At 38.0% G+C, this 20,999-nt stretch overlaps 1 protein-coding gene across 3 annotated transcripts in view; it reads right to left on the bottom strand.

The window, feature by feature from the left end:
* TBC1D23 (TBC1 domain family member 23) overlaps window positions 1-19,463 on the bottom strand; it is a 54,459-nt gene extending 34,996 nt beyond the window's left edge. For 2 of the 3 annotated variants that reach the window (XM_027867514.1, XM_027867518.1), the window contains exons 1-3: window positions 18,203-19,463; window positions 2,112-2,223; window positions 1,500-1,605 (exon numbers count right to left, since the gene is read on the bottom strand). In XM_027867514.1, coding sequence (XP_027723315.1) covers window positions 1,500-1,605; window positions 2,112-2,223; window positions 18,203-18,471 — 487 coding nt within the window. In that variant the 5' untranslated portion in view covers window positions 18,472-19,463. The remainder of the gene's footprint in view (window positions 1-1,499; window positions 1,606-2,111; window positions 2,224-18,202) is intronic. The other variant, XM_027867526.1, reaches the window with a different exon arrangement.
* Between the last annotated feature and the right edge of the window lie 1,536 nt (window positions 19,464-20,999).

The raw sequence follows: 20,999 nt of genomic DNA, 5'->3' as shown, positions 1-20,999 counted from the left end.
TGTTTGACAAAATAAAGAACATAAAATAATAGGTGGACCTCTAATTCAATAAGAACTGCTGGGAAAAAATGAAAAGAACTTAGGTAGAAAATAGGTTTTGACCAGCATTTTATGCCATATAACACCGTAAGTTCCAAATGGATAAGCAGTATAATTATAATAGACAATATCATGAAAAAAGAGATGGATAGATGGAGGTCCTCTTTATGACTAGAGCTAGGGGGAGTATTCTTTTTTATTTTTTAGGGAGAGTATTCTTAAACCAAAAAAGGGATAGAATATATTTTTTTAAAAAAAGATGAAACAGATAATTTTTATTATACAAAATTTGAAAGATTTTTTTTCCATTAAAAAAAAATAAACCAGGAGAAGAAAAGATTTGTTGACTGGGGGAAAAATGCTGTACCATTCATCTGATAAAAATCTGACACCTAAGATATACATGGAAGTGATATAACTTAATAACACTAAGAAACAATGATAACTGGCCAAAGGACACAAATAAAAAGTGCTGAAAAGAAGACATGTAACCTTACAAGCTAAAGGAAAAAGTTCTCCAAATAACTAATGATAAAAAAGCAAATTTAAAAAACTCTACAATATCACTTCACCCATTAAACTGTCAAAGATAATATGTCTTAGCTTAGCTCTTTCTCAGAAACACAGGGCCCAAGAATCTACAAATGGAAGGGATGTTTGAGATCATATAAAAACCCCCTCATTTTACAATAAATGAAAGTGAGGCCTACAGAGGTTAAATGATTTGTTCAAGGATCACCAATCTGGTCTCGCGCCAGAAACATGCCATCATGGCTGAGGCAGACTTGTACATCCAGGGCCACCATACAATGTACATCCATTCCCTGCTATCTACATGACACCCTTCCCCAAATACACCATGTTATCTGTAGAATTGTAAGCCAACAACAGCCTACTTCATGTGTGATGTAACTGAAGTATTAGGGGAGGAAGAACAAAAAGAAGACGCCCAAAATGAAGTGACAGCAAGTAGGTCAACTCAGGGGTGAAGCAAAAATGAAGTCATTACCAGCCACACTGAAGTCAAAATAGGCCTTTACAAGAGGCAAACTAATCATCAGTTATAACATTGTTGCTATAACACACACACTAATGGTAATCTAAGTGTCTTAGGATACAACTTATGGTAAATTGGAGACTTCTTGTATACGTGATCAAAACACAGCTTAAATTGTAACAAAAACAGGAGAGAGTAAAATTTGTGGGTACAGGAACACGAAGAACTGAGCATACAGTGTAAAAGGCAAATATTTTGTTTTTTCTCTCCCCAAAATCATTAAAGATTCTGCAACTTGATTCAATTTTTTTCACCTACAATCTCTATTGAAAAAAGGGTCATTTGCAACTTTGAATAACTATCAAATTGTAACCAGAGACCTCCTAAGGGTCAGGTCTCCAGCAATATTTTTAATAATTTCAAGATTTTATATGGACAGCTTGAAAACAATTCTCACACTGACCAATTAGTTCCTGGCAATCCTTGTGTATTGTAGTCTGTTCTGGTAGATCCAAATTACCATCCCAAGATGCTAAACTGTCACCTTTCCCTGCAACATTTAAAGCAATCTGGAAGAGAAAAAAAAAATCAAATCCAACAATTTCAGGTATTATTTGTCATACTTCGAAAATACACTATATTTTCAAACTGAAAAGTTTGAATGCCAGAGAAACAGATCTATATTTTAAAACCCAAGAATTGGTAGATTTATATTTTACCAAATAACATAATGCCCTAGGAATTATTGTTCCTTGGGAAGTGGACTCTATTACCTGGTCATCTTTTAAGATCACTTAAGAATACAGTCTATATATGCTTGTTTATCAACCCCAAAATTTAGCACCTGAGAGTCTGACTTTTATTACCACCTGTATTAACCATTATTGGGAAAGCTATTTCAATATGCACATTTCTTTCCTTCACAAATTTCACAGAAATGGTACTTTGATAACAACTACAACATCCATAATAAAGAATATTCAAACATTTAATGAATATAAAGTCCACAGTAATGAAAATGAAACATTCTTCAGACATTAAGTTGTTTTTAAATTATATTTTCATTCCAACTTACCTTCCAAACTTTTGCCCTCAAATCAGCAGGCAGGGGTCTCCCTTGAATTATATTCCTCAAAGTTTCAAGATCACAACCTCCAGTTTCCAAAGCTTCTCCAAGATCTTTTTCCCTAGGGAAAAAAAATGTTCCTTCCAATTAAGAAAAAACTTTATTTCATAGAATCTGTTACCTGTTCAGGCTACAATAATACCCATAGGCTGGTAAAGAAACTTTTCTTGGTAAACTACTAGTGAGAAGTTTTGCTGCACCCACAAAAATCAGTTATCTAAAATACTGATTTATGGGTTCTGGATAGCTGAAGTTTTACAGTATATGGTATATACAAGATATACAGTATATATCTTCAACAGTTTAGATTCTACATCAATAAAAACAAGCCCATCCTTGAGTAACACATTTTGTAAATTTCAAATTTCAAGAAAAGTAAGGAATGGCATATTCCACTTGAGATCAAGAAACCAGTATCACTGCTAAGTCCTTTGTGGTGTTGAGAATATAATTTTCTTATTCTTATCAATGCCTTACTCTCATCAACAAAACAATGCTAGCTTGCCCTATCTTGTTACAGACTGTTCTGAAGATACTAAATGATTTCCCAATATGTTAACCTCTTTGGAGAGTGATTACTAAATGACTAAGCTATAATTCACAAAATTCTAATAAATCAACTTGGTACAATATTCAATACAGAATAAGTCAACAACTGTTACACAATTTTAAATGAACAAAAAGCTAAACACCCAGGACATATTATGGAGCATATATATACTTGTCATGCCTACAGCCAAAAATAGGGGAAGGAGAGGAAAAGGGAAGAGAAAGAAACGCATCAACTAAAAGCTTGCAGGATGTCAGTTTTGTGCTTATAGTTGCTTAAGAGCTGTACTCATTAAAAGTATGATCAAGGGTACACATATAAAGAAAAACAAATTAGAACTGAAACACCATCGGTGGACTTGGAAAATAGTACACATACTTCATATCACTTTAATAGCCACCATGCTAGAAACTGTGCCCCTCCCCACCCTCATCACTAATTCTAAATTCTAGGTAACCTCTACTATCCAATTCCTTCATTCTTGCAGCCTCCTAGGCTGCTGAGCATCACTGGAGAAAGTCACAAAATTGAATCCATTTCAAGTAGTATAAATTTATTATAAGAAAACCTTGGGTTGGCCCTCAGTGCTACCTGGCAATCTTTCTCTACTCTTATTGACTCCCCATTTTATTCTGCACAGTAATTACTACAAAATCTTATCCTCTTTCCTCAAGTCCCCAACCCTATTCCCACAACAGATAGTATTGACTCTTACTTCACAAAGAAGACTGAGGTTATCTGACAAGAACTTTCTCAACTTCCTTCCTTAAACAAAACCTTTCAGAGCCTTACACGAGCTGATGCTGAGTGAAGTGAGCAGAACCAAGAGAACACTGTACACAGTAACAGCAACATTGTGTGATGACCAACTTTGATAGACTTAGCTCTTCTCAGCAATACAATGATATAAGACAATTCTAAAAGACTCTCGACGGAAAATGCTATCCACAACCAGAGAAAAAAAAACTATGGAGTCTGAATACAGATCAAACCATACTATTTTCTCTGTCTTTTTTGTTCCTTTCTCTTGGTTTTTCCCTTTTGTTCGATTGTACATATATAGCCTATATCAGATTGCATGCTGTCTTGGGGAGGGGGGGTGGGAGAAAAAAATTTGAATCTCAAAATCTTATAAAAGTGAATGTTGAAAACTATCTTTACATGCAATTGGAAAAAATAAAATACTATGAAGTGGGGAGAAAAAACATTTCAGCTTCACTCCCAATTGTCTTCTCCTTATTTCTTGTCTTGGCTAAAAATCAACCTACCTGTGCCCTACATTCTATTTCCTCAGTCAGGACCTTGTTCAAGGAAATCATCCCACTTGCCTCAAGTATCTCTAAGCACCCCCTCTTCACTGGTTCATTCTCATCTTCCTATAAACAAACTCTCAACCTATCCAATTCTAAAAAGCACTTTCTCCTCAACCCTTCTACTCCATCCAATTACTGCCCTTTCCCCTGCCATTCCCTGATACACTTCTTTTAAATCTCAGTGTCTCAAATTCCTCACAATATACTAATTAGATTTCTTCAAACCCTTGTAACCTCTTCCTTTAGGACTAAGTAACTCTGCAATCTGGTTTTCCTCTCCATGTTTCTAATGAAATTGGCTTTTCTCAAAGGTTAACAATTACCTCCTTACTCCTTAATCACATGGTTTTTTTTCATCCTCTTTGACCTCTCTCCAGCATTTAACACTACTGATGTTTAACACTTCTAGACACAATCTCTTTCCTTATTTTCTGATACCACATTTCCCTGGTTCTTTCAACCTCTTTAACCCATTTCTCTGCTTCACTCTTCTCCTCTGGAGCCCCTAAAACAGATTCCAAAGATTCTGTCTGCCAATCTCTTCTCTTTACGTATAAATAACCTCTTCACATTCGCTCCCACATCTTTAATAACCACCTCTATCAAGACAATGTCCATTTCTCAGTCTTCACCCTCCTTGACTTCTCTTCAGCATCTGACACTGACTCTCTTCTCTTAGGGTTTTCCTAAGACTGATCTCTCTTGCTTCTCCTCCCACCTACCTGACTCCTTCCTCTCACTCTCTTTTGCTGCTTCTTGATCACACCACAACCATTAACTGTGAGTGTTAGGAAAAATCAAGAAAAATAAAGAAAGTAAAGAAAAGTATGCTTCAATCTGCACTCAGACTCAATCAGTTCTCTGGACATGGACAGCATTTTTAATAAGTCCTTCAGAATTGTCTTTGATCACTGTATTGCTGAGAATAGCTAAGTCATTTAGAGTTTTATCACCATACTGTTACTGTATACAATGTTCTGATTCTGCTCATTTCATTTTGCATCAGTTCATGTAAGTCTTTCTAGGTTTTTCTGAGAACAGCCTACTCATCATTTCTTATAGCACAACAGTATTCCTCACAATCATATACCACAACTTGTTCAGATATTTTCCAATTGATGGGCATCTCCTCAATTTCTAATTTTTTGCAACCACTAAAAGAGCTGCTATATTTTTGTATATAAAAGTCCTTTTCCTTTTTTATCTCTTTTGGGATATAGACCTATTGCTTGGTCAAAAGATATATATATATATATATATATATATAGTTTTATAACCCTTTGGGCATAGTTCCAAATTGTTCTACAGAACGGTTTAATCAGTATACAATTTCACCAACAGTGCACTACTGTCTCAATATTCCTTTATCCCCTCCAACATTTGTTATTTTCCTTTTCTGTCATATTAGCCAATCTGATAATCATGAGGTAGTACCTTAAAACTGTTTTAATTTGCATTTCTCTAATCAATAGTGATTTAGAGCATTTTTTCACATGACTATGGATAGCTTTGATTACTTTGTTTGAAAATTGCCCGTTCATATCCTTTGACCATTTATCAATGATGGAATGGCTCTTTATTTCTATAAATTTGACTCAGTTTTCTATATATTTGAGGTCCTTATCAGAGAAACTTGATATAAAAGTTTTTTTCACAATTACTATGTATTTCCCTCCATCCTAGTTCCCCCGGTTTATCCTTTTCTCTCTCTCTCTCTCTCTCTCTCTCTCTCTCCCTCTCTCTCTCTCTCCTTTTATGCTGTCCATTCTCAAATGTTTTACTTCTAACTTTTACCTCCCTCAATCTGCCTTCTCTTCTATCAGTCCCCCACTCCCATCCCTTTCACCTTCTGCTTTCCTGTAAGGTAAGACAGACTTCTATACCCAACTGAATCTGTATGTTATTCCCTTTTTGAGCAAATTCCAACAAAAGGTTCACATGCTCTCTCCAACCCCCCCCTCTTCCCATCCGCTATAAAAGCTTTCATGCCTCTTTCATGTCAGATAATTTACCCCATTCTATTTCTCCCTTTCTCAAAACTTCTCCCAGTCCATTTCTCCTTCTCAGACCTTAATTTTATTTTTTTTAAAATAATTATCCCATTATATTCAAATCACACCCATGTCCACTGTCTATGTGTACCTCTTCTAACTGTCCTAATAATGACAAAGTTTTTAGGAGTTATAAGTCTCATTTTCCCATACAGGAATGTAAACAGTTTAACCTTAGTAAATCCCCTGTGATTTCTCTTTCCTGTTTACCTTTTTATGCTTCTCTTGAGTCTTGTATCTGAAAGTCAAATTTTCTATTCAGCTCTGGTCTTTTCATCTAGAATGCTTGAAAGTTTTCTATCTCACTGAACGCCCATTTTCCCCCCTTAAGGATTATACTCAGTTTTCTTTCTGGGCAGGTGATTCTTGGTTGTAATTCTTTGTCTTCTGGAATATCATATTCCAAGCCCTCCAATCCTTTAATGTAGAAACTGTTAAATCTTGTGTTATCTTGACTGTGTTCCATCACATTTCTTTTTTGGCTGCTTGCAATATTTTTTCCTTAACCTAGGAGCTCTGGAATTTGACTATAATATTCCCGGGAGTTTTCATTTTGGGATGTCTTTCAGGAGGTGATAGGTGGGTTCTTTCAATGTCTATTTTACCCTCTGGTTCTAGAATATCAAGCAGTTCTCTTTGAAAATTCCTTGAAATATGATGTCTAGGCTCTTTTTTTTTTTTTAAAGTGTGGCATTCAGGTAGTCCAATAATCTTAAATTATCTCTCCTGGATCTACTTTCCAGGTCAGTTGTTTTTCCAATGAAATATTTCATATTTTCTTCCACTTCTTTTCATTCTTTTGATTTTGTTTGAATGATTCTTGATGTCTAATGGAGTCATTAGCTTTCACTTCCCCAATTCAAATTTTTGAGAAATTCTCTTCTTCAGTGAGCTTATGTATCTCCTCTTCCATTTGGCCAATTCAATTTTTCAAGGAATTCTCTTCCTTAGATTTTTGTCTCTCTTTTACCAGGCCTATTCTGTTTTTTAAGGTGTTATTTTCTTCACTATTTTTTGGTGCCTCCTTTACCAAGCTGTTGACTCTTTTTTCATGATTTTCTTGAATCACTGTCATTCCTCTTCCCAATCTTTCCTCTACCTCTCTTACTTGATTTTTAAAATCCTTTTTGAGTTCATCCATGGCCTGAAACCAATTCATATTTTTCTTTGAGATTCTGGAGGTAGTAGTTTTGACTGTGTTGCCTTTTGAGTTTGTGTTTTGATCTTCCTCTCACCATAGTAACTTTCTACTGTCAGGATCTTTTTTTTTTTGCTGTTTACTCCTTTTCCCAGCCTATTTCTTGACTTTTAACCCTGTGCTAAAGTGGGGCTCCGCTTCCAGAGTAGAGAGGGCATTGTCTAAAGCTTCAGATTTTTTGTATAGCTGTTTTCAGAGGTAATTCTGGGGACCTATAAGTTCATGGTTCTTCCAAGGTGGTATGATCTAGAAAGAGGTATGTTTACTACTCTCCTGGCCTGCTCTCTGTTCCGTGAGCAACCATAAGCAATTCACAGCTTCACCACTGAAGGGAGGTGAATGTGTCAGGAGATGGAAAGTATTTTTTATCATCCATCTTCAGGATCCTGGCTGGTCATTACACTTGTCAGAGTCCTTAAGTGTTTCAAAGTTGTTTGTCTTTAAAATGTTGTCATAGAATAAAGTGTTCTCCTCATTTCACTCTGCATCAGTTCAAGTCTTCTCAGGCTTCTCTGAAACAGTCCCTTTCATCATTTCCTACTGCACAATAATATTCCATTGTATTCATATCTATTCCATTCTCCAAATGATGGGCATCCCTTTAACTTTCAGTTCTTTGCTACCACAAAAAAGCTATCAGATCTTTTTGTACACATGGATTTTTTTCCCCTTTCTTTAGTCTCTTTAGGGTATAGACATAGGAATGGCACACACATTTTATTAACTTTTCCAACATAGCTCCAAATTGCTTTCCATAATGGCTAAACCAATTCACAGCTTCACAAACAGTTCCCTGGACATCTTCTTACCAGCTGCCTTACCCCTCTGACCTGAACCTATGTCCTAGAAGACCTACTCATCCTAGAACTTCCTCCTCCCTCCCCACTACTTTTTGTTCTAGAACCATAATCATTTCAACTCTGTCAATGGTCCTGAAAGAATATATCAATCTACTCTTTTATGGTTCAACTCACTATCCCTGAAACCTTCCAAACCAAAACACTCCTTCCTGCGTACCGGCACTCTCGACATAGCCTTCACCAACCAGAACGAAAGGCAGGGCATTAAAGATAGGGACTGTCTTTCTTTTGTATTTGTTTCTCCAACATTTAACACAGTGCTTCCTACATATTAAACATTTAAGAAATGCTTTTTCATTCATATGAATGAGGATCCCCTTTTCCATTTGAACTATTTCCATTTTTATCTTTACTACAGTCAAGTATTCTTTCTAAGTTAGTTGATTATACTGGGATTCATGCTATCCCTGAGGGGCTAAACTTGATAATATCTAAAATCTTTTTGAATACTAAAATTCTGTGGTTCTAAGTAATTCTGGAAAATCTAGTTAAGCCAAACTGGTTTTGAATTAGCATTTATCTCTGCATTGAAGTACTCAATCAATTAGACAAATCTTATATAGAACTGATAGAATCACCAAGGAAATCAATTATATTGAAATACAGTTATAAAAATATTTTTAAAAACAAAGGCCTCTATTAAGAACCTTTGAAAATTCTAACAGATGGCTCAGGAAAGTAGAAGACTTATAATCTTTACCTTCTAGGCTCCTCCCTCCCTAAAAGGTTGTATATTCATTCTATATAGACTTACATATGTACATATTATCTCCTTCCCTCTCTCCACATAGAATGTAAGCTCCTTGAGTGCAAGGTTTTGTTTTGTTTTTTCATATCCACAATGCCTAGCATAATGTGTGACACATAGTAGACCCTTAAATGCTTATTGATTTATTATAGTTTTCAGAATGCTTCACCAAGTAGGAAAACAAATTAAGAAGTACTAGTAATTCAAATAAGACATACACAATAATTGTAACAGAAGCTGAAAACAAAGGAGAGGTATAAAAAAGTGTTGAGAAATATTAGAAAGGAGAAATAACTTTGAGCTGGGAAGGGAGAGGATCAGAAGTAGAGGTGGTGACATTGAACTGGTACTAAACAGAGAATGAGAAGGATTTGAAGCCAGCAGGGCTCTTCATTTTAAATCCAGTTTTCTTTCTATTTCACCATAATGCTTTAATGAGAATGTCCGCAGGAAGAGAGAGAGGAAAAAAAAGAGGGAGAAATGAAAGTTAACAGAGATCATGAACATGACTGATGAAACAAGGTCCTGGGGAGGTAGAGAGGATAGGATGGAGCAAACTGGTTGAAGGTATCTTTGGAAATAGGGTTACCCATAATTCTGTGAGATCCTCAGAGTATCTTGATCTCCACAGTCCAAAGTAGCAGTCATAATTCTCAGTGATTCAGGTCAAAGTGGGTGAACAGACAATCCTCAAAGGAGGAAACAAAAATTGATAGAGAAATGCAAATCGAAACAACTTTGAAGTACTCAACTTAAACCTGGATACTGGCAACAAAAGTTGCAAATAAGAATTCTAAAATTTATGATAACCTTCAGCTCAGCAATTCCCCTGCCCAAGTATATGCTAAGGATATTATTTAAAAGAGAGGGGAAAAAAATGATATTGACTGAGACCTACCTCTGATATGCTGGAACTGAGAAATCTTTCCAGCAATGTAAATTGGTTGACACCTTTTCTGCAACTTATAGCCATAAAAATATACCCAGAGCATTGAGAAGGTAAGTGACTTACCTAGGGACTCAGTATGTGTCAAAGGTAGAACCTAAACTCAGGTCATCTGGCTCTAATCAGCCTTCTACGACTTTACCATGCTGCCTTTCCCAAAGCAATGGTAACTCACATTTATATGTCAGGCACATCCTGAGAGGGATTTGTTTATGACCACAGAGTTTAAAAAGCTTATTAAGTTTAATAAGTAAGAGGTGGAGTTTGGATATAGGTCTTCTGATTCAAAATCCAACATTCTCATCCACTATGAAAAATTTAAAACAAAACAAAAAACTCAAATGATCTATTATGTCCAACAACTAGGGCAGAAATAGGAAAAAAAATTGTACAGTTATATATAATAGAATATGACTAGGTAGTGCAAAAAGCATTTATGAAGTACTTAAGATGTGCAAAGTCCTGTGTCCTAGAGATACAAATAGAGAGTCCTGCTGTCCAGGAACTCACATTCCAATCAAGGACACAACCACAAAGGAGATTTCAACTATAACTCAAGAAAAAGGTCCTCAAGACACTTCGAGTACTGCAAGGCAGATGGTAATATATCTTCTTTAGTGTCCTTTCTATTGATAATACTGTTCTATTGATAATATCAGTTGAAGACTGATAACCTGTTATTACTGTATGGCAAAAATGACAAAAAATATAAAGACGCATGACATAAAATGATGCTGAGTGAAGAAAGCAGAATTAGAATAGAGACAATGACTACAATTACATAAAAATGACTATAGCAACAAAGCTTTATGAACAACATAAATGGAAGACAGAATGTGATACAGAGCAAATTTAAAGTTAGTTATTATTTTGTTCAAATTAATATTTTCCTTTATGGCATTAGCTTGAGTTTTATGATTTTGTTCAGGATTTTCTATATTTTTATTTATTTCTGAAGATTATAACATACATAACAAAAAATTATTTTACAATTAGCTATTTTATTAAAATTATTTTATAATTTTAAAATTTCTATTTTTTATAAAAATTATTTTATAGAAAAAGATCCCTAATCTTTTGAAAGTTCTGTGTGGATTTTATATTCCTCCTCCTCCTCCCCTTTTACTTTCCCAATTGGATCTAAGCTCTTAGCTCTGACATTCAAAGGCCTCTATAATATGACCCAACTTCTCTCACTGCTCTCCTATATGAATGCTAGGCTTCAGTTAAACTGGGCTTCTCACTGTTCTCCAAACACACACACTTTTCTCACTTCCATGCCTTTGATGTTCTGCTGTTTCTTCTCTCTGTGCCAACATGCTCATTTTGTAAGAGGCAGGGAAATCTGCCAAAGATGATTTGCCAAAGATGATATCCTAAGATATGGATCTGACTATGCCATTTTCCTGCTCAAAATCCTTCATTAGTTCTTTCTGGCTTCTAGGATAAAATACAAACTCCAGCCTGACATTCACTGCCACTCACAATATGGCTTCATCCTACTTTTCCATTCTTATTTCACATTACTCCCTGTTACTCACTCTTATTTTTCTAGTCAAACTGGACTACAAGCTACTTCCTGAACTCCATAACCCATTTCCCACCTCGGTTCTGTCATATAGGACACAAGCTTTTCCTGATATTTATAATAAAGTGCTTCTTTATCTCTTTTCAGAATCCTCATCTTTTTTCAAAGCTCGGTTCAGGTCCCACCTCCTCCATGAAGTCACCCCAAATCCTCAACCCTCAAATTCCCTTGCATTTGCTCATCTGTATATGTGTAATAATTTATAGTAGAATATAAGTGTAAGAATAAGAGACACTTTCATTATTCTATCCCTAGCATCTGTAAGACTTTACACAAGTAACCACTAATAAATGGTAGTCCAACTTAACAACACTTCTATCTCTTCTATGCATATAATCTGTTTCAACTAGAGATGTGGACTCAAAAAGCTATTTACACTTCTCATGGAGCTCATGTTCTGTCTTAGGCTTCAGTTATTTGTACACTTAGCTTTTTCTCCAAGATTATAAGCTCCATGACAACTATTGGACCTATACCCCAAAGATATCAAAAAGAGGAAAATGATTTTGTTCCCATATGTTCAAAAATATTTACAGCAGCTCTTTTTATAGTAACAAAGAAATGAAAACTAAGTCATTCCCATCAGTTGGGAATGACTGAACAAATTAGGGAATGTGGTTTTTTGAGTTTTGTTTTTTTTTTTTTAATTAACAAAAATCTGTTTTCCCCCTCTCATCTCCCCACTTCCATTAAAAAAAAGAAAAACAAAACTCTTGCAATAAATATATACAGTCAAGCAAAACAAATTCCTACGCTGATTGTGTCCAAAAATTATGTCTTATTTTATACCCCAAATCCATTACTTCTCTGTCAGGAGGTAATATGCTTCATCATCTCTGGAATCCAGGATGGTCATTACATTAGTCAGAGTTCTTCTGTCTTTCAAAGTTATTTGTCTTTACAGTGTTAATGTGTAAAAGATTATCCTGCTTATGTCACTAATCAGTTCATACAAGTCTTGTCAGTTTTCTCTGAAATGATTCCTTTCATCATTTTGTATAGCACAACAGTATTCCATTATATTCACATACCATAATTTGTTTAGTGCTATTCCCCAATCGACTGGCAGTCCCTTCATTTCCAGTTCTTTGCTGATACGTATGGGTCTCTTTCTACTTTCTTTCACCTTTTTGGGGTACAGGCCTAGTAAAGGTATTTCTGGGTCAAAGCGTATATGCACAGTTTAGTAATATAACAGACTATTACTACTGCATTGTAAGAAATGACAAGAGAAATGTTTCAAAGAAACCTCAAGTGAAATAATATTTGTCCAAGCATTTAGCACAATTCTTGGCACATGTTAGGTGCTTTGAAAAATTCTTTGAAAGATTTAAGAATACCAATCAATGCAAAAACCAATCATGATTCCAAAGAACCCTGATAAAGCATACTACCCACCTCCTGACAGAAAGGTAACAGACTCAAAGTGCCTACCAAGAGATACATTTTCAGTGACCGTGATGGGAATCTTTTGCTAGACTATGCATATTTGTCACAAGGGTTTTGTTTTTCTTATTTTCTGATAAGGGTGGGGAAGTAGAAGAAGGGAAAAGGTGAGTAGTGCTGAGACTGTTTAAAAAAAAAAGAAAGAAAGAAAAGAGGATCACTGAAGTATTTTTTAAAATACGCGGGACAGGAGGAAGCCAAAAGAGAAATAAACAAGAATGCTTTGAAAGCTATATGCTGAATTTATTATTTATTTCAAAGGACGCATGGAAGCATGCTATACGTAAGAGACTTACAATTTCATGTATAATCTTTTTTCTGTTCTACTTTCTATATAGAAATGTTCATTTGATGCTTAAATTAAGAAGTTTGCAGAGGGCAGCTAGGTGGTGCAGTAGATACAGCTCCGGCCTTGGAGTCAGGAGGACCAACCTGAGCTCAAATCCAGCTTCAGACTCTGGACACTTACTAGCTGTGTGACCCCAGGCAAGTCACTTAACCCCAATTGCCTCACCAAAATAAATAAATAAATAAATGAATAATAAGTTTATCGATAAAAGAACCAGGCTAATATTTCCTATGAGTTCCCTTCACCTACAATAATGTCCTAAAGAGTCAGTTTGGTAACTGCAAGTTAAATTTAATTTTTTGTTTAAAAAAATCTCTTGACCCTAAGATTCCAACATATCATCCTTTTTCCTCTCTATATTTAAAAGTCCAGACACAAGAATGTCTCCTCCGGGAGCTAACATTCTACTAGAGGTTACAACCTGCATACAGGCTTTACCTTTTCATCTCTTATTCTGCCCTTTGCAACCTGGCTTCCAGACGCACCACTCAACAGAAACTGCCCCTTCAAGGTCCAGGATTTTGTCAATGCTAAATCCAATGGCCTTTGCTCAATTCTTCTTGACCTCTCTGCAGAGCTTAATATTGTTGACTGCCCTTCTCCCTTCCATACTCCTCTCTTCTCCCTGGGTTTTTGTGACACTGCTCTGACATGGCTCTCTTCACACCTGTCTGACCAGTCCTTCTTAGTCTCTGGTGAAGGATCATGCTCTAGCTCCACAGTAGAAGGCTCAGTCCTGGGCCTTATTCTCTTCTCCCTCTGTACTTTCTCTCCTGGTGATCTCAACAACTCCAAAGTAGTAAATATCTCTATGGAGATGACTACCAAATCTATACATTCAATCCTTACTTCTCTCCTGCTCTACAGTTCTACATTTCTAACTACCTGCTGGACATCTCTACCCTAATGTCCCCATAGGCATCTTCAACGTCCACAACAGGCCCAAAACAGAACTCAATAATTATCTTTCCTCCTAAACCCATTCTCCTCCTAACTCCAGTATTTCCTGTTGAGGGCACCAAAATGAATCTGTCATTCAGGTTCAAAACCTAGGAGTCATCCTGAACTCTCTTCACCATTCCCTCCCCTAATCTAATTAGTTTCTTAATTTTATCAAATCAACAATTCTCAGTTTCTTATCACCTCTGGCCAGTGTGGCAGAACAAAAAACCCTTTTATTTCTGCAATGTTTTCCATAATGTCTGGTTGCTGTAGTTCTATATTCCCTTTGTATTATGTGGATAAGGCAATGGTTTTGTTTTTTAGAATTTTTAAAAGCAAATGCCATCTTTCCCTCACTTGGAGGAATGTAAACGCACAAATTTTGTTTACTATAGACTAGATGCATGCATATATATTTTTATATAGTTAAATTAATAAGGCCTTTATCCCCCTTTTAAGATCTTGTGTACTGGAAGTTTATTCTCTTCTTGCCATGTCACCTGGAATGAGTTAATATTTCATGGGGGGGGGCACATAAGGTTTTGATTTCTCACTCAAGTAAGAAATGGCCATTCTCCTGGCAACTGCCAGAGAACTGGCATATACCCCCTAAGTATTACATGTCCCTTACTTGGTGCTTCCACCCCAAAAACCAGCTAAGGTTGCCCTGCTTTACCCAGTCATAACTTCATATGCAAAATGTTCACTTGGGCCCAGAAAGCCCAATGATATCTGACATCTGATACAAGATCCTTTATATTTCCCTTGCTAACCAACCTTGAATAAATGGGGGAACATTAATATTCTCAACCAACTACGAAGCTCAAAGGTCCCAAAGCACAGATATTAAAGCAGACAGAGCAGACACTTTGTCTTGGAGTAACTTTTCTGGGACACCCCCCTGCCCCCTCTCCCCCCTGAAAAAAAAGAAGCAGCATCTCCAACACAGAGACTGAAGTTTTCCTATACCAAAAGAAAACCTGGGAAATCATCTTTGAAACTGCCATATCAACACATCTGAAGACTTGCAACACCACAGTACAATCCCAATGATGAATTAGAGACCTTCAGTATACCACCCACTCCTGTCTCTTGACTGGCTGTAAAAAATGTCTTTTAAGGGGCAGCTAGGTGGTACAGTCGATAGAGCACCGATCCAGGATTCAGGAGGGCCTGAGTTCAAATCCAGTCTCAGACACATAATACTAGCTGTGTGACCCTGGGCAAGTCACTTAACCCCACTGCCTAGGCAAAAAAAAAAAAAAAAGAATGTCTTTTAATAGTCTCCTTTGGATATGTAAGTCTTATTCATGGGTTTACCCTCTCTCGTGCAGAGTTACCACAAAACTACTCATTTGAAAAGATATTTGACACTAAATGAAGGAATTGAACAAGACAAGAAAAACTATCTAAGTCCTCATTTCTAAATTCAAACATCCCAATTACCAGAATGAAAATGCTGGGCCTAGAGTCAGGAAGATCCAAGTTCAAATCTGCCCTTCCACAGCTAGCTGTACGACCTGCCAAGTCACTTAACCTAGTTTTCTCAATTATAAAATGGAGATAATAATAGCTCCTACCTCCCAGGGTTATGAGGATCAAATGAGATAATTATTGTAAAGCACTCAGCACACAGCCTAGCACGAAGTAGGTGCTTAATTCTTGTTCCCTACTACAAACACAACCTTCCATCTCCTACTGACTGTTCCCCATACCTAGAATGCTCCCTCTCACCTTCACCTCTAGAAAACTATAGCTGTCTTAGAGGATCAGTTCAACTGTCATCTGCTTTAAAAGGCCTTTCCTGATCTCTCCCTTGGTTAGAGCCCCTCCTCTGGAATACTTTCTATTTTTGGTAAAAACCGTCTAGTAATTTATTCTATTCAAATATAAGTTCCTTAAGAGCACCAGTTTTAAGCTTTTATTCACACCCCTAATGCTTTGCACAGTTCCCAACACTAAGAATGTAAGCTCACTTCCAGTAAAAATCTTTTCATTCTTTGTACTTGTATCCCCCTAGCTCCTTCCACAGTGCCTGACAGGTACTTAATAAATACTAGTTGACTGACATAGAAGGCATTTAATAAATGATTGTTGATGTTCTCAATTACATTATTCATCCTTTTCTCTAAATTGTAGATTTTCTTCACAATGATCAAACTTTTATTTAAAGTTAACAAAACACAATGAGTGACAAACTAAAAAATGGAAAATGACCCATACTAATATGTAATAATTGCTATATTAGGTAGATTCACTTTTTTTATTAATTTATTTTTAGGCAATTTGGGGCTAAGTGACTTGTCAAGGGTCACACAGCTAGTAAGTGTCAAGTGTTTGGTCTGAGGCCAGATTTGAACACAGGTCCTCCTGACTTCAGGGTTGGTGTTCTATCCACTGAGCCACCTACCTGCCCCAACACTTTTTTTTTTTAAATGGGAAAGTAGAAGCATGTTGGCTATTGGGAAGTGACTGATGTATCCATGTATCACAAGTCATCAATTTTTAAACATCACAGAATGATACTATGCTAGGGACATCTGATATGGTAAATATGAAAAGTATAATCGATTTTCAGAAATATTTAAACTAGGGGCAGCTAGATGGCACAGTGGATTGAGCTCCGGCCTTGGAATTAGGAGATTCGAGTTCAAATCCGACCTCAGACACTTGACACTTAGTAACTGTGACCCTGGGCAAGTCACTTAACCCCACTGCCTCACCCACCCTCCTACCCCTGCCAAAAAAAAGCAGATATTTAAACTAGTCAAGTCATTTAGTACCATACACTTGGGTCACCTTTAAGTTGACTTACAGTTGACTATAACACTGAGACAATCCTAGTGAGCTAATGTAGCAAGTACAGTTTATTTCCCTAAACTCATCACAGTTTTGGAGTCTTGAGTGCCCTTTATTTACCACTTGCATAGGCAACACAGAAAAAAGGTTAAACTATCTGTATCGCAAGTACAAGGACGCTTGTTCTTAAAAATCTTTAGTTGTCATGGGACTAGAAAATAGAATCAGGTCATCGTGTGTGTGTGTGTGTGTGTTACTATATATATGCCCAATATCATATAGCATGCTATGGTAGAGATATGTGGACAAGTCATCACTAACACAGACAACCTACTCAGAATTTAAAGACACCAGTGGACTAAGTGATCTCAGAAACTAGCAATCAAATATAAATCAACTAAATATAATACAGATCTGACATACACATAGCCACAGATATGCGTGTCTCAAGCTGATAAAAACATAGCGGGTTGGAAGATAAAGAGTGAAAAGAAACTGGACTAAGCCCTCTGAAGACAGGCAAGGCTGAAGGAATTGCCTCTGGGGTTCAGCTATTGGGTTCTACACAGACCACGCCTCCTAACAGTACAGAGGGGGAGAAGTTCCTTTTTCTCAGAGATAACTCTGCACTGAAGGAGAGGTGGGTCACCGTTCAGATTTCCACAGCAGCCGTCCCGCCCCCCAACCCTCAGCAGAGACTCGGTACACTCCAAAACAGGACCCTGAAAACATTTCCACTCGATATCCCAAGTCCAGCTCCACCCGCCCTGGGACCCTCCTCCAACACAGCCCGGATACTTCTATAAGGGGAACGGGGGAGGTAGAAGAACACGACACACCCACTTACACGGGGGTTGGGAGCTACTCTGAGGTCGGAGAGGAAGCCACTTCCAGGAGTTCTAGGGGGAGGGAGAGGCAGAGGGAGCCAATGACACGGTGGTCGGGGGAGGTCCCTCCCACAGGGGTCGGCGGATCCCCAGGACCGAGGGTCCCCTCCGCGCGGGCGGGAGTCTTTTCCGGAGGGGGTCGGGGAAGCCGCTCCCCGTCTCCTCCACTTCCTCCCGAGCCCAGCCCGGCCGGGAAGAAGGAACCAGAGGCAGAAGAGGCAGGGGCGGGGCGCGGCACTCGGGTCCGCGGGGACAGGGTCTCCGCGGATGCCCCCGCGCCATCTCGGCGCCTCAGGGGTTAGGCGGGCGCCGGAGCGGAGCCGGGGAAGGGTGGGCACCGGCCGCGCCCCTGGTCTCACTCACCAGCTGTCGCTATCCGACGTTGGCGGCGGCGATGCCTCCTCTCCTTCCGCCATTGCTGTTGACGTCCACGTCACTTTGCCGAAAAGCGAGCCGGCGCCGGGGAGGACTCTGGGATCCCGTGTGTCGTAAAAAGTTCTCCGGGTTCGGAGGCTGAGCCGGGGTAGAGGGAGAACTGGACTGAGGCTTAGAAAGGAGTAGGATTTGAAGGGGGACGTGCAGGAGTGGGAACGTGATACGTCAAGCGGCCCGACGACGTCAACACGTTCCATCTGTTCCAGAACTACATCTCCCAGCGTGCAATGTGCCCCGGGCAGGGACACAGGCGCTGGAGCCTGGTTTGTCTAGCTGTGCTTCCTCGGCAGCCAGCGGAGCTATGCGCCGGCTTAGATTCTTAGAAGGTCTCAGTCCCTTTCATCATGGGGATGAGCAAACGTAAGTGGCTTGGCTAGGGCTTGCTGGCGAGTTAATGTCTTTTCTGGTTCTGCATTCTTACACCTGATTAGTTCAGGTCCGCGTCGGCGTCCCACGCGCATTCGCCCGCTTACATCTGAGAGATTCCAGCAGCAATGGGATAAATTTGTGGTGTGGCTAAAAATGAGGTGCACACCCAGACTCGGCTTCTTTCAGGACTCAGTTCAAATTCCACCTTCCTGCAAGAGGACTTTCCTGTCTTTCCCTGCCTCCTCACTCACTTACCTCTGAAATTACCCCATATCCCCTGTATATGTTTTGCCAATATACACAATTGTCGGCATGTTGTCTCTCCCACTGAATTGAGAGCTCCTTGAAGGCAAGGACTGTTTTTGCCTTTCTTGCAAACATGCCGTCACATGATAAGAACTTAATAAATGCTCTCGTTCATATAATTTCGTGACTTGGACCGTGGAAGGCCCGGTTCTTTTTTCTTTACCTCTTTAGCTGTTTGGTTTTCACCTTTCTCAATTCATGTCAATCCCTCCTCTAAATGTGCCACCTGTCACTGCCTGCAATGACAGGGAGGCGTGTCAGTTGAAAGATACCTGCGAAGGAAACGGGGATCTTGAATCTTCTTCTTTCCATGAGTGATTCTTAATTTGTTTACAAGAGAAGATTGTTATTATCGATTCAATCAGCCCGATTTTGGGGCCACAAGGGAATTGGAAGACGAGGTTAAGAATGATATATGAATTTGAGATGTTCAAGAAGGATTTTTAAAAAAAAAAATTATTTGTGAAAAATCTATCATTTGGGAAGATGTTTAAGGGGGTAGGAAATGTAAACGGGGGGACAGCAAAACTAATAAATACATCAATCGCATCTGGAAGTGGAATTTTTAACATACCTTTCCAGTAAAGGGTGGAATGAGCATTTTCTAAATTCTTCTCTGGGATCAAGCTTGATCATTATATTTACACAGCATTTATTTTCCATTTATTGTTCTTTCCACTTACATTGTTGTCATTCTGTGCATTGCTTCTTGACTCTGTTTACTTTGTTTTGCATAAGTTAATAAGTCTTCCCATGAATATTCATAGTTTCTTAAAATTCTATTACATTAAAATTAAAATTCTATTTTATTCTATCTAAAATTCTGCATTAAAATTCTGTTATATTCTTGTACTATAAATTATCTAGCTATTCCCAATCAATGGGCACCTACTTTGTTTCCATTTCTTTGCTACCACAAAAAGTGCTGCTGTGAAAAGTTTGGTACATATGGGACTTTTTTTTTTTTCCTGCCTCTCACTTCCTTGGGGGTAAATGCCTAGGAGCAGGATCTCTGGATGAAAGAGTATGGACATTTTAGTCAGTTTTTATGATAATGCCTTTTTTTTTAGCAAAATAATTGGACCAATTCACATGTGACTCCACCAATAATGTCTTAGTCACCTATAAGTTTATTTTTTGGGGGGGGGTTTGTTGTTGTTTTTGTTTTTTTGCCAGGCAATGGGGTTAAGTGACTTGCCCAGGGTCACACAGCTAGTGCGTGTTATGTGTCTGAGGCCGGATTTGAACGCTATTCTATCCACTGCACCACCTAGCTGCCCCTCTTCACATATAATTTTAGGTGACATAAAAAGATACCCTAGAAAAAGTTACAGGCAAGCCTCAATATATAAATTAATAAGGTAGGGATAGGCTATTTGGGAGGACTTACAGATTAAATTCTTCCCCTTCTTTTCATCTCAGCTCTACTCCTTTCTGAATCCTAACTGGTTCTCCAAATTACCCTCTTTTTAAAAATATTACAGACCTAGGAACTGACATGACAATTGCCATCACTTGTTCTTTCTGATCACAGAATTTTTCTCTCACTAACCCAGCGCACATGTAAACAATACAATTTCCTGGTAAATCCTTTTAAAATTTTCATGTTTTGTTTTATTTTTATAGCTGACACAGGAAACCTTGAGAGGTTCAATCGTATTAAATTCTTTCCAATCCAACAAGCATTTATTAAGCCCCTATTATGTGTAAAGCATTATGGTAGGCATTGAGGATACCAAGACAAAAACGAAGAATGGTTCCTGCTCTCATGAAGATTATATTCTACTGGGGGAAGGGGAGAATGTAACATGTAAACAAATGTATGTGGTACTATTGAGAGAAATTATTATTAATAACCAATGATTTAGGGAGATCCAGAGTTCCCCCCTTTTCCATAATCCTTATTTCAAAGTTTAGTCTCTTGAAGGACATTACTAATAATTAGATTGAGTTAACACTCCTCAGTCTTGGTCAAACGCAACCCAAGCTTACAAGAAATTTAATCTAAGATGAAGTTGCCTGGCATGCTGCTGGTAGACTGTCCAGGTTT

The sequence above is a fragment of the Vombatus ursinus genome, unplaced genomic scaffold, assembly GCF_900497805.2.
Source record: "Vombatus ursinus unplaced genomic scaffold, bare-nosed wombat genome assembly UNPS02001419.1, whole genome shotgun sequence".
NCBI lineage: Eukaryota > Metazoa > Chordata > Mammalia > Diprotodontia > Vombatidae > Vombatus > Vombatus ursinus.
This window is presented reverse-complemented; position numbering and strand designations above follow the sequence as displayed.